We start from the raw sequence: 12,971 nt of genomic DNA, 5'->3' as shown, positions 1-12,971 counted from the left end.
TCAGCCCAGATTTTGCGTGATCAGCGCCTCGGCAAGGAACTCTCGGAAAGGACAAAGGACCTGACAAAAAGTGAATCAGCGTTAGCTTTGCGCACACAAGGAAATCGCGCCCTAGCCGATCAACAGGGGGATGGATATGGCCTCTGTCCGGGAGTCGAACCCAGCTTTGCGTGGGGCACCTGGACAAGCGCGCAGCGTGAGCACGATACACGACAAAGAACTTGAAAGAGTTGCTTGGCCTTTACTTATGTACTTGGGGAAAAGTGGAAGGAGACCAGGGTGGACACATTTTGTAAGCGGGAGTTGGAGAGGTGAGTTGCGAGCTAAGTGGAAGCAATTTCCCCATTATGCGTAATCTGTTTTTGTGTTAGATCGGATCCTCAAGGAGGGACATGCTCGGAGGTTGACTTGTGTGCGGTGGATTGCTCAGTAGAAGAGAAACTTGACCAATTTCGGCAAAAAATTGAGTTCGAGCAGATGGGCGTGCTTGTAAAATTTGATTGGTTGGGGGTAAAACGACACAAAATCGTCTAAGTCTATTGTTTCCCCGAACTTGAAGCATCTTCCTCGAACTCCTTCGCCCACTACACCAAGACAAGTCAGGTACAAGCATGCAAGAAGATAAGCCAACTCACCAACATTGAAGGAATCCACCGTGTTGGCTGCACCACCCTCTTCTAGGAACGTACCCAGAACATCAGTCGCGCTCCCTTTTGTCCGAAAAAAGCAACGCACCTCATGTGCGGCGCTGATACTCCACACAGCATACGTCACAGCTAAAATACCACCAGCCGCAACGGCGGTATTGCTAGCCCAGTTCGATGGTCGGACCCACCAGCCACCTGTGTAGTTCCGAGTTAACGGGCAGAGTAGGCAGAGAAGCAAAGAAGTTCGTACCAGCCGGTGACCAGACTGCCTTGGGATATGGGTAACGTGCGCCTCCTCCCTGTCATACGTACGCTGTTAATCGTCGAAAACGGCGGCGGAGATGAGGAGGACGCACCATGCTGTGGTTGTTGTGGAGAGAAGAGTTGTGAATGACCCTAACCCCACGACTTTCCATTTCCACCATCAGAAGTGATTAGGTAACTATCTCGTCGTCAATCGGCAACTTGAATGTCGCCCCTCCATTCCATGCCTTGTTTGCGAATCGCGTGTGGGCAATGGGCATCCAGGGTCTTGTTGAACTCAAGGCTCGGGAGATGTCGGTTTCGGTTATTACGGCGTGCCTGGCTCTGCTGGCCGCCACAAATAATTATAAAAACTGGACATTGGAACAATCGCAAGTGCCATCTCCGAGCTCCTCACCAAGGCTGCAAGCCAGCCTCAGCCTTCTCTGAGTCTTTTATTAGGCCCCACCTGCGGCCTGCGCTGTTCTTCTCTACTTTCTCTTTAGTCTACTGTGCTCCAGCGTATGGGCAGCGACCAGTATCATGGCCCACCGTCAAGAACTACGTTGCCACGGCCCGCGCTAAAGCACTTCCCCGACGCCTCAGATTACTATGCCTCATCAGCGTCCAACCCACTTCCTTTCGCGTTTTGCTCCCAGGTCCTGGACTCGCCGCATGTCCACTTCCCGCCGACGCCGACCATGACATCCACTGAACTAACACATTCGCCGTATGCATATGATCGGGCACCCATCGACGTCTCGCTTAATACCTGTGAGCTTCCAGAGCGCGGGGGAAGGGTTTACGACGAGGAGAGGCGGTCTTCGCCTAGGGTACGGGATTCCGGCTATTTTCACCCCCGATCAAGGAGTGACGATGTTCAAAGTCGTTTTAATGACTACCACACTACCACCTCTGCGATTTACGATGGCCTGCCATCCGACGCTTCACCGCCACCCCAGATGAGCGGCCCTCTTCTCCCTGATGGTCCGGCGTTATACCCTATGACGATATCCGACATTACGCAGACCGGCCCGTTGTGCTCGCCTTCGCTGGCGAAGACGAAACACGGGAAGAAGGCCCGAAAGAAGGATGATTCAAAGACGCGTTCCGTATGCAGCGCTTTTAGCGAACCTGCTCTGGACGGCTGCTTGGGAGGGTTTTGAAGCGGCTGTTCGAGGGGCATCAAGACGACATGACGAGACACGACATTCACGAACCTTGTGATTTATTTTGTTGTTCCAACACCACCTTAGAGTGTATGTACGTTAATATTTAATCTGCCTGTTTTGCGCGCTTGAACTTCAAGGAACCTCGGAACTTGCATCCGACCCAGAGACCCGTGCAAAGCGCGGGGATCAGACGAACACAACAATGAAGATGCCATCGCTATTGTTGTTAAAACCTTTCACAGCTCGAACATGAAGTTTGCGTGTCGGATACACCCGACACGTGTATCGGACTGGGTGTGGGATAGCTTTACCGCCTCCTCAAAGCTCCTTTACGAGTCCGACACCACCAAAAGCATCCTCCCCATTCAAACTCATATACCGCCAACCACACGGTATGAAGCACGTGTACCCCTTACAACGAAAAGCACAAGTGACCCCCGGGTTTTCTGTCATGTATTGTGATTTGCCGCCTGGGTTAAGCGCCCACTGGCACACGAATTGATTTTTGGGTTCAATCCCCATTCTGAAACTGCTGCAAGTAGTTCGACAATTTTTGTGAAAATACTCAAGGGGCCGATCTAGTACTATAGCATTCAAATTTCAAAACGGTAATCATCGTCACAGCGCTCTCCCTGGATTATCGCCGTCTTATGGGGATTTTATTCCTCTGGTAAATAGATAATACGCACACGGTGAACCGGCATTGCACTTCAAAATTCATTGTGTCAAGGCTTATTAACCATTTCTCGATCTCTGTTGTATATCCGCCTATAGTATTCACAAAGGCCTTGGGGGGTGGCTATAATTTATATTACAGTATTCTACGAAAGTGTCGGTGAGGCCAATAAAAACACTTGAAAGTGATATCAATCGTATTCTTGAGCCTGAGGGTATGTGGAGCCTGAATCATAATATCGAACCAATTGTTTAGGTTTTGGGTCCTTTTTTTTTTTTTTTTTTCATCAGGCCCCCGACGATATCCAGCCTAACCTAATTCCAAAGAGTCCTACGACTTCCCTGGGTCCGTAATTTTTTTGACATAAAACCAACCGCCTTGATACCCTATTTCAGTCATTCCCGCCGTGAGGACGCAGATGCCGACTGCGAGGATAAGACCGATGGGGGCTACAATGCGAGGCTGTCCACGAGCTCGAGAAAGGGCGTCGTGGACCTGTAGCTGATGAAAATGTCCCCGCAGCTGGTGGAGATGTCCCTGCGAGCTTCCTGCTGATTTTACATATAAGCCTAAACGTTGTAATGATCAACATCCAACTGCAAGAACTTGGATGCCCTCACCTCTGAAAATCGTTCGTCGCCCCAGTTTTTGTTATCAGGTGGCCGTTCCGCAGGACCATCAAGAGAGGGTTAATAATAGCACGGTGCAATTTGACAATAGGAGAACTTGAGGAGAACTAAGCACTGTGAGCACTGAGCTGCGAGCACTGAGCAGTTGGTGAGCAGTTGAGGTTTTACTATTTAGAATAGCCTTAAACAATGGTCATTTCGTCGACCCAATTTCAATGGTGAGTCCTCGTAGTCTTGAGACAAGTGTGGGTAGGGGGTCTTACCCTCAGCTTCCACGATGGGTTACATTGGGTAGATTTACATCTGTTTGTTGTTTTGCATTTGTTTGCTGTATTTGCTCTTGTATTTGCACCCTGCCGCTCTTGCCCCATTCGGAGACAGTTCCCGATCAAGAACCTCGTTCCTCTCCTTTGAGAGCTCGCACTTGCCACGCACAGCGTCGGCGAATCCGAACCACGTCTCCTAAATATAGCCATCGGGTCCCGCTCTGAACTATTGCCCTATATACCTACTAGTATTGTTCAGCAATTGGACAAGGGACACAGAACTGAAAGCAAAAGGGGCTTGGGAAGTACTACTACTTGCTTGCTTTCTTGAAATTCACCTGAAATGCCTTCCTCAAAGCTTGAATCATGTCTTCAATGTCGTCATACCCTTACACGAGGCTCGATGAGAATACTGATGCCAGGTAAACCGAGCATTCTCCGACTCCAGAGTACTTAGTGGGTCATTCGCCCCCTCTAACGCACTCACCACTGCAACCTCCATAGTACGATGACATCCGAAAAGGTAGCGTATTTCGGAATGACTGGAACCCAGCTCAACATATGGGTTACCGTTGCCTGCACAACAGCTATGACACTCTTTGGTATGTCCAGCACCAGAAGAGTAATGCCTACTACGATTAACGTTTCCGTAGGATATGACCAGGGTGTTTTTGGCGGCATAATAGTCACCCAAGACTTCTTGGACACCATGGGTAATCCTAATTCCAATCTCCAAGGGACGATTGTATCTTTGTACGATGTTGGGTGGTACGCATACTTTCATTCAGTTGCTGTAAAACGACAGATAAATTTCTCTAGCTTTTTTGGTGCCATTGCTGCCTTTGCCTTTGGTAGCGTTCTTAAACTACTGTTACGCGGAATGAAAGCTCATACCTATTCCACCTATAGGCGAACAATATGGAAGAAAGAAAACCTTTTTTATCGGAGTGATCATCATGTCAATCGGAGCCGTCCTACAAACTTGCGCATTCTCAGTCGCACAAATGATTGTCGCTCGGTTGATCACGGGTACGAATAGCCGCACTTTTTTCGAAGTACGGAGCACGCAGCATTGACGAAGACTCCATAGGTTTGGGGAATGGGTACGTTATGATTATTTGGAAATCCAAAAAAAATGGCAATAAACTCTTATTTGAAGCGTCAACACTGCGACCGCTCCAGTGTGGCAGAGCGAAACGTCGAAACCGGCGTGGCGGGGTAAACTGGTCGTGTTTGAAATGATGTCAGTGTCAATCACCTCCTTTTGTTTTTCCCTAGGAACTGACGCACGACAACTTGAATAAAAGCATGAACATTGCAGGGTTCTCTCTGAGTAACTGGATGACGTACGGCTTTAGCTTCACGCAAGGGAGCATCTCTTGGAGGTTCCCGATCGCATTCCAGCTGGTGTTCTCCGTTGTACTCTTTTCCACAATTCCCTGGCTGCCAGAAAGCCCTAGGTGGTTATTAGCGCACGGGTTCGAGGACGAGGGTGTCAATGTCCTTGTTGCTTTAGAAGGGGACCTTGCTACTGCCCAAGATGAAGCTATCGTTAAACAGAAGGATGAGATTCTTGATGCCATTAGGATCGAAAGAGAAACCGCACCCAGTTGGAAGGATATCCTCCATGGGAACACGGGCAATACGGGGATGATTCGAAGATTGCTGCTTGGTATTGGTGAGGTTTTCAGTTTTGCATACTGGTTGACAGATAATTGATTCATCAATTTAGGCACGCAATTAATGCAGCAGCTGGTTGGGATAAATGTCACGAGCTACTAGTAAGTCCCCGGTCTCAAAACAATCAGCCACTTTTCAACATTTCGTAGCCTCCCTCTTGTCCTCCAGAACTCGGTCGGCCTATCCAACAACCTCTCGCGTCTATTATCTGCCGTTAATTCCGTGTCTTATCTCGCATTTTCTTTTTGTGGACTGCTCCTTATTGAGAAGGCAGGCCGACGGAAACTAATGATGTGGGGCGCTGCAGGACAGTTCGTCTGCTACGTTTTCATCAGTAGTCTTCTATCTCAGACCGACGATTCGGAGAGTGGGTCAAAATTCGGGGTTGGTGCCACGGTGTTTTTTTTCCTCTACTACGTATTCTTTGGTGTATGCTGGCAGGTGAGGACCCTTAAAGATATACTAATTAAACCTTACTGACAATAATGCTCATCTCGTTAGGGAGTACCCTGGCTATATCCGACAGAAATCAACAGCCTGTCAATGCGAACTAAAGGTGCTGCTCTTGGAACTGCGGCGAACTGGTATGATATGCCTACAAAACGTGCAACCCAAAATATTCTTAAGTTATCCCTTGCAGGCTATCTAACTACGTTGTCGTCCAAATAACACCCCGAGGCATTGCAAGCCTCGGATGGCACTTTTATATAATCTGGGCATTCTTCAACGCTTTGTTTGTTCCGGTGCGTCTCTGCGCTGTCTGTTTGTCCATTTATCCTGACCTCAACAGCTGATCTGGCTCTTCTACCCTGAAACGGCGAACCGTCACCTGGAGGACATTGATAGACTATACCGCGAAGACAAATCGATGACATTTGTGTTCAGGAACAAGGAGGCGATACAGGTCGAGCGCCCGCAGCGCTTTAGCGATGTCGACAACGAACAGACTCCTTCACCGCGCACAATTTAGGAGAGCTAATATACGATAACGGGAGTAACAATCAGTTTGAGTTGAGTTTGAGCAGAGCCTGGACTCATGTGAAAAATAAATATTCTGGAAATAAGACCCGCGAGGCGCGTCGCTAGACTCGCTCCCAACCTTAGAAGGTTGTCAATTCGATGACATGATCATGAAGAGACGGGGGACAGAAGCAAAGTCTCGGAGAGCGCGAATTTGTCAAACTAGCGCGGTGCACTCTTTGGATTCGAAGACCAACAAATAGCTGTAAACAAACTCCTTGATCAGAGCGTTGAAGCTTGAAGGCCATGACGACCCCATATGCATCGTTTAACACGACTCCGAGCACACCTTCGGGTGCCAACGCTGCACCAAACTATTTTATGACGCCGACGCCACCGCCAACTCGGGGCAGACCCAGAGGATCCGCACCAGGGACTGGCGCGAAACGGGGTCGAAAACCGCGAGGAGGTTCTACTCTAGGAACCAATTCACCGCGTATACCTCAAGGAGGCCTTACAAATGTTAGCAGTACGCAGACAGGAACGAGCTCGAACTATGTGCACTGGGCAGTGCCAAGCGGGACTGGTCCAGGGGAGGGGAGCACGGCTGGTGGCTCTGGTGGCACTATACTTCAAGGTGGCGTTTCAGCTAGCCCTGGACAGTCTCCGGCGATAGGAGGTGCGGCGGGAAGCGGTGGTCAGCAGCTCCGCGATGGGGCATCGTCGGCAGCCGCCATTAGTGGAACCAGCTCACTGCCAACAGGCACTCCATTGTTGGATATGTCCAAACTCATCAGCTTCCCCGGTGCTGCTATGTTGTCTGGAGTACCAGCACTTGCTAATACGCGTCCTGGTCAAGCCCCTGCCGAGGAAGACGGGGAAGGAGACGACGAGCTACTGCCTGCAATGGCTGACGACGACTACTCCGCCCAGCTGTCATGGCAGAGTCAGTCTAAAGACAACTTAAAGTGCGTCCTTTCTTTAGACTCGTATTGATAAAGTTAACGACTGGCTGTAGAGTTTTGATGGACAACTTCAGTCCTGGTCAGTATGATCGTTTCGAGTCGTATAGGAGGCATGCCTTGCCAAAGCAAGCCGTCCGAAAGGTAGGATTCAACGTGAATGATGCTTTTGATCTTACCTTTCTTTAGGTCATTCAGCAAACTTTGGGGTACCAAGTCTCCCAGCCTGTCGCTCAAATCATAGCTGGTTTTTCCAAGGTTTTTGTGGGTGAGATCGTTGAGCAAGGTAAGTATTTTTCTGATTGCTGTTTATTCATCAGCGGAAAGGCCTTAGGGCTTACCGCGGGTTTCCTTGTCATTTGCGTTTGTTTTTCAACTGCTCAATTCTTTGATATAGCGCGAGAGATTCAAATGCGTCGTGGTGAGACTGGGCCCCTATCGCCGGATCACCTTCGCGAAGCTTACAGGGCCTATCAACAAGAAACTGGTCGAGTTGGCGCTGCTCGACCATTGAGAGCGAAAAAGCTTTTTGTGCGCTAGGGTTGTCAACTTGTTGTTCGGAATTCACTTCGCTCCCATACGTGGGCAGTTTATCATCGGGCATTGACATTCCTCCCTTCCTGCATTCGACACCTGCCTGGAGACCCTCACAAGTGCGACGTCGCCCTTCCCTCGAAGCATCTCAGTTAAGACTTCGATTAGGAAGGTCCGCCTCATCTGCCAACCTCTCATTTATTCCACCACTGGCACCATCAATCGATGAGCGCTTGTGTTTTTTCTTAAATTAAAGTACCGAGGTGTAAAGAGCACTGTTTCACAAACTGGCGCGTACTTTCGCTTACTCCTACAATACCAGTGTGTTTTCTGTTGACAGATGATGGAGTCGACCTGCAAAAACGGTTCAAACCAAGTTCCAACTGCTTTTATAAGACAGCTGATCGATCAATTCAACTTCTACGCCCCTGATCGTGTAAGACTTGTCAGACCGAAAGTGGCTAGTCCCGAGCCTCGAGCCCAAAATATCGTCGACATCAAGTTGACATATCGCTCGTTCAATTGCACCCTCAAGTTTCCTCAAGTCCTTGAGTCCTTGACATGGTTGAGTTCCACAACCTCACCCCCCCTGGGTTTATAATCGACCTCCTTCACTTTTTGAAAAGTCTTAGTCACTATGCACGCTACCCCACCGTCATCGAGGGCACAATCATCGGTGTCCTCGGGTATCTCGCCCTGGCCCGTCTCTTGCGCTGGCGAAGATACAACGCCATCCACCAGGAATACATGAAGAAATATCAAGAGGGAACCCTCACCCCGGAAGAGGCCCAACGCATTATTCTAGTATCGACTAGCTATGACATGCCATTGCTGTTGAACTATTCGCTGGCATTCGCGCTGTTCAAGACCTATGCGATTGTGAGGGCGACTTTTACTCTTCATCCAACGTGGGTGCTGATGGTGGCTCCACCAGCCATCGATATCGAAGTTACTGTCCGCGACTGGTGAATTCAAATCGGTAGAGACGGTTTCTAAACGTTATGCGGATGTGCGTCTTTCTATCTGCTTTTCCGTGTCTCAAGTTGCTGAATAGCTTTCCTTGGGACGTGCAGACGGAGATTCTGATTGGTTCGTGTTAACTACATTCTTCTTCAAATTCTCATCTTTCGTATAGCTACCTGGGTGGCCTGCCCGATTTCTGGCTTCCTAGACCCCAATTTCAAGTCGTCAGAGAATGGACCGCCCGCAGACGACCCGAGGGCTATGATTGCTCTCGCAAGAGTCAACTGGCTACACTCCCGATACAGAATTGTGGGTTGTCTTCTTCTTCGTTTCGTCAAGACTTATGAATTCCGTTGTTTTGTAGTCAAACGACGACTTTGTGTATACGTTGTGCTTGTTCGCTTTAGAACCTCCGGTGAGAGAGGATTCTTTGGCAAGGGTTGCGTAATGGCCGCATCTGATCTATCATCTGCCTGCTTACCTAGCGATGGGCAGAGCGTTATGGATGGCGGAAGCTCTCCCCCATGGAGTGTGAGGCGTTTTACGTTTTCTGGGCTGAGATAGGCAGACGGATGAATATGCGAGATATCCCCGAGTCTCGCGAAGAAATGATAGAATGGAGTCGGGTGTGTCCTCTTTTAGTCTTGTTATCCCGTTGTGTTTGTATCTCATTCTCCTCGGTAGGACTATGAGCTGAAGAACATGATTCCGGCTGAGACCAACAAAGAGGTTGCAGAGTATACTATGGCGGAACTCCTCTCAGCTGTTCCTATACGTTTCGGCCTCCGGACCTTTGCTGTAAGAGTAGCGCTTTGTTTGCTTGAAGACAGGGTGAGGGTTGGGATGATGTACGTATTACTTCACACTGCCTGGCGTTCGCCTGCCATTCAATACCCTCCTTTCCACCACAGGCAACCTGCTCAGCCATGGTTCTTCCACGCACTAACGCGTGGCGTCATGGCAATAAACTGGACTGCACAACGCTGGTTCCTCCTTCCCAGGATATACCCCTCTTTTCCAGTTAAGATTGATCTACCGAAGCCAACTGGGGAGAGGTGTCCAAAACTGCATCCGAACAAGTGAGGTCGATTCCTTGTTGTAAAGGTGGCTGCTGACTATCCCGATAGATGGCAATATCGTCCTTGGTACAGACCGGAGAGCATCGGTTTGGGCTACCTTCAGAATAAGTTTCTGGTGGCCATTGGCTGGTATAGCGAGATGCCAGGACCTCAGTAGGTCTTTGTTTCGTTTGTTGAATGGATGTGGCTAATGGTATTGTGTAGCTTGAAGAGCTCAGGCTATCGTTTGGAGGAAATGGTATGTTCATGTCGAATTTGTGGCTTCCTTGCTCAACTCTCTTTCGTCCGGATAGGGCCCTTTCAAATTTGAGAATTGTTCGTCCCCTCTTCGCTCTTCTGCTTTAGCAACTTACTGGAATTATGATTCCGACAGCTGCGCATGAGGAAGTCATGCAGAAGGCTGCTGAGCTTCAGGGTTGCCCCGTCGCTGGGCCCTGGTCGTTGGAAGGACGTCGTGGTGATGAGCCTTCCCCTTGAGCATCAGCGACATTGTGGTTATTCTGATTTCATGTGAACGGCAGTGGATTAAATTCGTAGTTCTTAGCATTTACAGACGTTACTTCGAGATCTAATTGGAATAAATAATGTTTGGTTGCATCCTCGAGACTGCCGTTATCCGTACAGGTGACATTGGCTCGACCTCTGAGGCATCAAGATGAGCGCCCAAGACGGCTACATGAGGTTTGTTGACAATTTTAGATGCCTTGCCATTGCAATTTTTCGCTGAATTGAGAAAGTAGGACTCGCTACAATGCCAGTTGCACACCACGATATGCACATTCCTGCGTTACATCAAAGCAGCAGACAAGAAGATTTTTACGAATGGCAGTTTGGCTCGGAATCTCCGGCTTGGTATGATGAAGTTGCCTAGTACAGTACTGGATGAGGGGAAAGCGTGTACATGGCGACATAAACATCTCCCCCCGTCTCACACTTCGGTTCATACAGCTCCTGGGCCCAATTGAGCCGAAATAGCATGTAGGCAGTATATAACGAAGTTTTAACGGAACCACGAAGAGCTGAAGACGCGAAAAACTAAATGAGCATTAAACCAAAAGACCAAAAGTCAAACACAACCCACCTTTCCTACCACCACATCCCCCCTCTTCAAACCTCCCTCTTCTTCCTCTCTTCCTCCCTCACGAGTCTCGACATCCCAGAACATATCCCCTTCTTACGCAGGTTCTCATGGCTGGGACACATCAGTTGGCCGCCTGTAGGGTCGGGGTGGTTCGTTGGTCTATAGTTGGCTTGCTCTTCTTGCCCCCGACCTCCTCGCCCTTGGCCTCCGCCACTGGAACCCGCATACCAGTCCCACAAGTTCCCAGTGGATGAAGCAGCGATGTCAGTCTTCTCCCACCGCACGACGTACGCCAACTGCACCTCCAACTCCGTAAGATCGTCCTCGTTCTCGATAGAGTAGACCGTACATTCTTGGCTTGGGGAGAGGAAGATTACGACGTTGCCTTCGTTGAGGCGTTCGATTGGGTTGGCTTTGCTGTCGGTTGGAGTGGAAGTAGTTGAGGGTTTGGAGGACCATCCGGAGTCGTTGGGCGTGATGGCGACACTGGTGGGAGTGGGTGTGGGTGTGTTGGGTGCGGAGTAGGAGGTGTGTTGGGCTTGCCAGGACCTTGTTTGACCCCTTCAAAGTTGACGACACCTCGTTAGAACCAATCAAAATCGAGAAAAGGAGACAGAAAGCTCACAAACGTTGTACCAGAGCTAGGCGCAATACTTGGGTGGCCAAGTGGCACTGGGCGAGGTTTTGAGTTCATCACCTGGAAGGGGGGACCCCACACATTCGCATTCTTCCCCTGCACGTAGTGGGAGAAATTGCACTGGGCGTCTCGACTTGCTGTTATTGTTCGTCATGATTTGGTTTATCCCCTACGTAGCACCATCAGCCCTCCATCGCATTTCCTTTGAACGCAAGGTGTGGAAGAAAAAAAACTCACATACCAATCCAGGCGGAGTCTTCACACCTGGATTCACATTCGCCTCAGGCTGCTTCTTCGCCCACGCATTTGTAAGTGCCTTGGGCGTATTAGCGGCGGTCCATTCTTTGTGTCGATCCACGTAGACGACCCAACGACGGGAGTGGGTACGTTAGGCAGGAGAGGTTTGATGGCCTTGTCTTCGGGTGGGACGGGTACCAGTGTGGTCAGGCAGGGTTTGTGGATTACGCTGGGGGTTAGAAGTATATGTGAGCGGGAAGAGAGAAGAAGGGAGGCAAGGAACGTACCCGGTTATTCAATTGGACTCCTGTCTTTGAACACATGGGTCGCAACGCTTGAATTTCCCACTTGAACAGCCTGGTTTGCTGCATGAGATTGGAGGGGAATTTTTGTACATATCGAACAGGACGACTTTTCATTCGTCTCAGCAGCCAACATGGAATGGAGACGGAGAGCTGTGCCCAAGCTGTGCTAGCCACTACACGTTGCTTCCCACCATGCAAGGCTACCCTGGCGCCTACACATTGCTTCCACCTACACGTTGCTCCTACCACCATGGAAGGCCTCTCGAATGAGACAGTCCAGCGAAAGCCCAACTTCTGTGCCAAACTGAAGAACGCATTAAAAGGAATCATCAAACCGAGTGTCAGTCGAGCACCCTCACAGCCTTCCAGAACCGCAATGCCCGTTCAGGCCCAAGAGGAGCTGCCGAAATTGGGACGTAACGCAGGCGTTGGTAAGCGCTTTTGTCTCCATTCTTGGCAAGGATTGATGAGCGGAAACCGATATCCAGCGGGGACCAACCCAGAGATTACAACTACGCCTATCGATGATCGTGGAGATTCACCGAAGGGAAGTGGCATAGCTGCGATCCGTAAGTGTTTCCATCCCAAAAGCCTCCAACGATCCATGAACAGGCAAATACAGCAGATGCACAGTTTAAACCAGACGAGGACAAGAAAACTGAAGTGCGATTATCCGTTCTGAATTTAATACATCGACTCACAGCCCATGGCACCCAGACGAATTCTACGATTGTGTGGCAAGCTTGGAACATTGACGGCGACGCTATTACTCAGCTCCATAAATGGGGAGGTGATCGCGAAAATTCCAAATGGTCAAAACTTGCGGGACTTATCGATCGGTCGTTGAAATCAAAGACTCTCGATACACTCAAAGCCTTCATACCCGACAGCCCTTTCCCT

The 12,971-nt window shown here is 49.6% G+C and overlaps 6 protein-coding genes across 6 annotated transcripts; 5 read left to right on the top strand and 1 right to left on the bottom strand.

The window, feature by feature from the left end:
• Positions 1-729: 729 nt before the first annotated feature.
• LACBIDRAFT_165103 (uncharacterized protein) lies at positions 730-949 on the bottom strand (the record flags this gene model as incomplete). The annotated part of the gene is made up of 2 exons (XM_001885842.1): positions 730-842; positions 898-949. Coding segments are annotated over 2 exons (165 nt in total), but the record flags the coding sequence as incomplete, so codon positions are not given.
• A 465-nt stretch (positions 950-1,414) lies between these two features.
• Positions 1,415-2,056, top strand: LACBIDRAFT_307252 (uncharacterized protein; the record flags this gene model as incomplete). Its single annotated transcript, XM_001885917.1, has 1 exon — positions 1,415-2,056. The coding sequence occupies one exon, from the start codon at positions 1,415-1,417 to the stop codon at positions 2,054-2,056; it is 642 nt and encodes a 213-aa protein (XP_001885952.1).
• A 2,085-nt stretch (positions 2,057-4,141) lies between these two features.
• On the top strand, positions 4,142-6,283 carry LACBIDRAFT_191542 (uncharacterized protein; the record flags this gene model as incomplete). The annotated part of the gene is made up of 12 exons (XM_001885916.1): positions 4,142-4,235; positions 4,287-4,401; positions 4,453-4,484; positions 4,543-4,662; positions 4,724-4,736; positions 4,793-4,876; positions 4,941-5,311; positions 5,366-5,414; positions 5,463-5,754; positions 5,815-5,897; positions 5,954-6,056; positions 6,104-6,283. 12 exons carry the CDS (start codon positions 4,142-4,144, stop codon positions 6,281-6,283), a joined length of 1,536 nt encoding a protein of 511 aa, XP_001885951.1.
• Positions 6,284-6,557: 274 nt separating this feature from the next.
• Positions 6,558-7,241, top strand: LACBIDRAFT_174794 (uncharacterized protein; the record flags this gene model as incomplete). Its single annotated transcript, XM_001885915.1, has 1 exon — positions 6,558-7,241. A coding segment is annotated over exon 1 (660 nt), but the record flags the coding sequence as incomplete, so codon positions are not given.
• A 57-nt stretch (positions 7,242-7,298) lies between these two features.
• LACBIDRAFT_253367 (uncharacterized protein) lies at positions 7,299-7,775 on the top strand (the record flags this gene model as incomplete). Its single annotated transcript, XM_001885914.1, has 3 exons — positions 7,299-7,379; positions 7,425-7,521; positions 7,633-7,775. 3 exons carry the CDS (start codon positions 7,299-7,301, stop codon positions 7,773-7,775), a joined length of 321 nt encoding a protein of 106 aa, XP_001885949.1.
• Positions 7,776-8,330: 555 nt separating this feature from the next.
• LACBIDRAFT_307249 (uncharacterized protein) lies at positions 8,331-10,288 on the top strand (the record flags this gene model as incomplete). Its single annotated transcript, XM_001885913.1, has 10 exons — positions 8,331-8,648; positions 8,704-8,778; positions 8,843-8,858; positions 8,905-9,041; positions 9,218-9,358; positions 9,417-9,811; positions 9,860-9,964; positions 10,016-10,049; positions 10,105-10,126; positions 10,185-10,288. 10 exons carry the CDS (start codon positions 8,331-8,333, stop codon positions 10,286-10,288), a joined length of 1,347 nt encoding a protein of 448 aa, XP_001885948.1.
• Between the last annotated feature and the right edge of the window lie 2,683 nt (positions 10,289-12,971).

The sequence above is a fragment of the Laccaria bicolor genome, genomic scaffold (assembly GCF_000143565.1).
Source record: "Laccaria bicolor S238N-H82 LACBIscaffold_34 genomic scaffold, whole genome shotgun sequence".
Classification (NCBI taxonomy): Eukaryota; Fungi; Basidiomycota; class Agaricomycetes; order Agaricales; family Hydnangiaceae; genus Laccaria; species Laccaria bicolor.
Note: the sequence above shows the minus strand (reverse complement) of the source record. Positions and strands in the feature narration are given on the sequence as shown.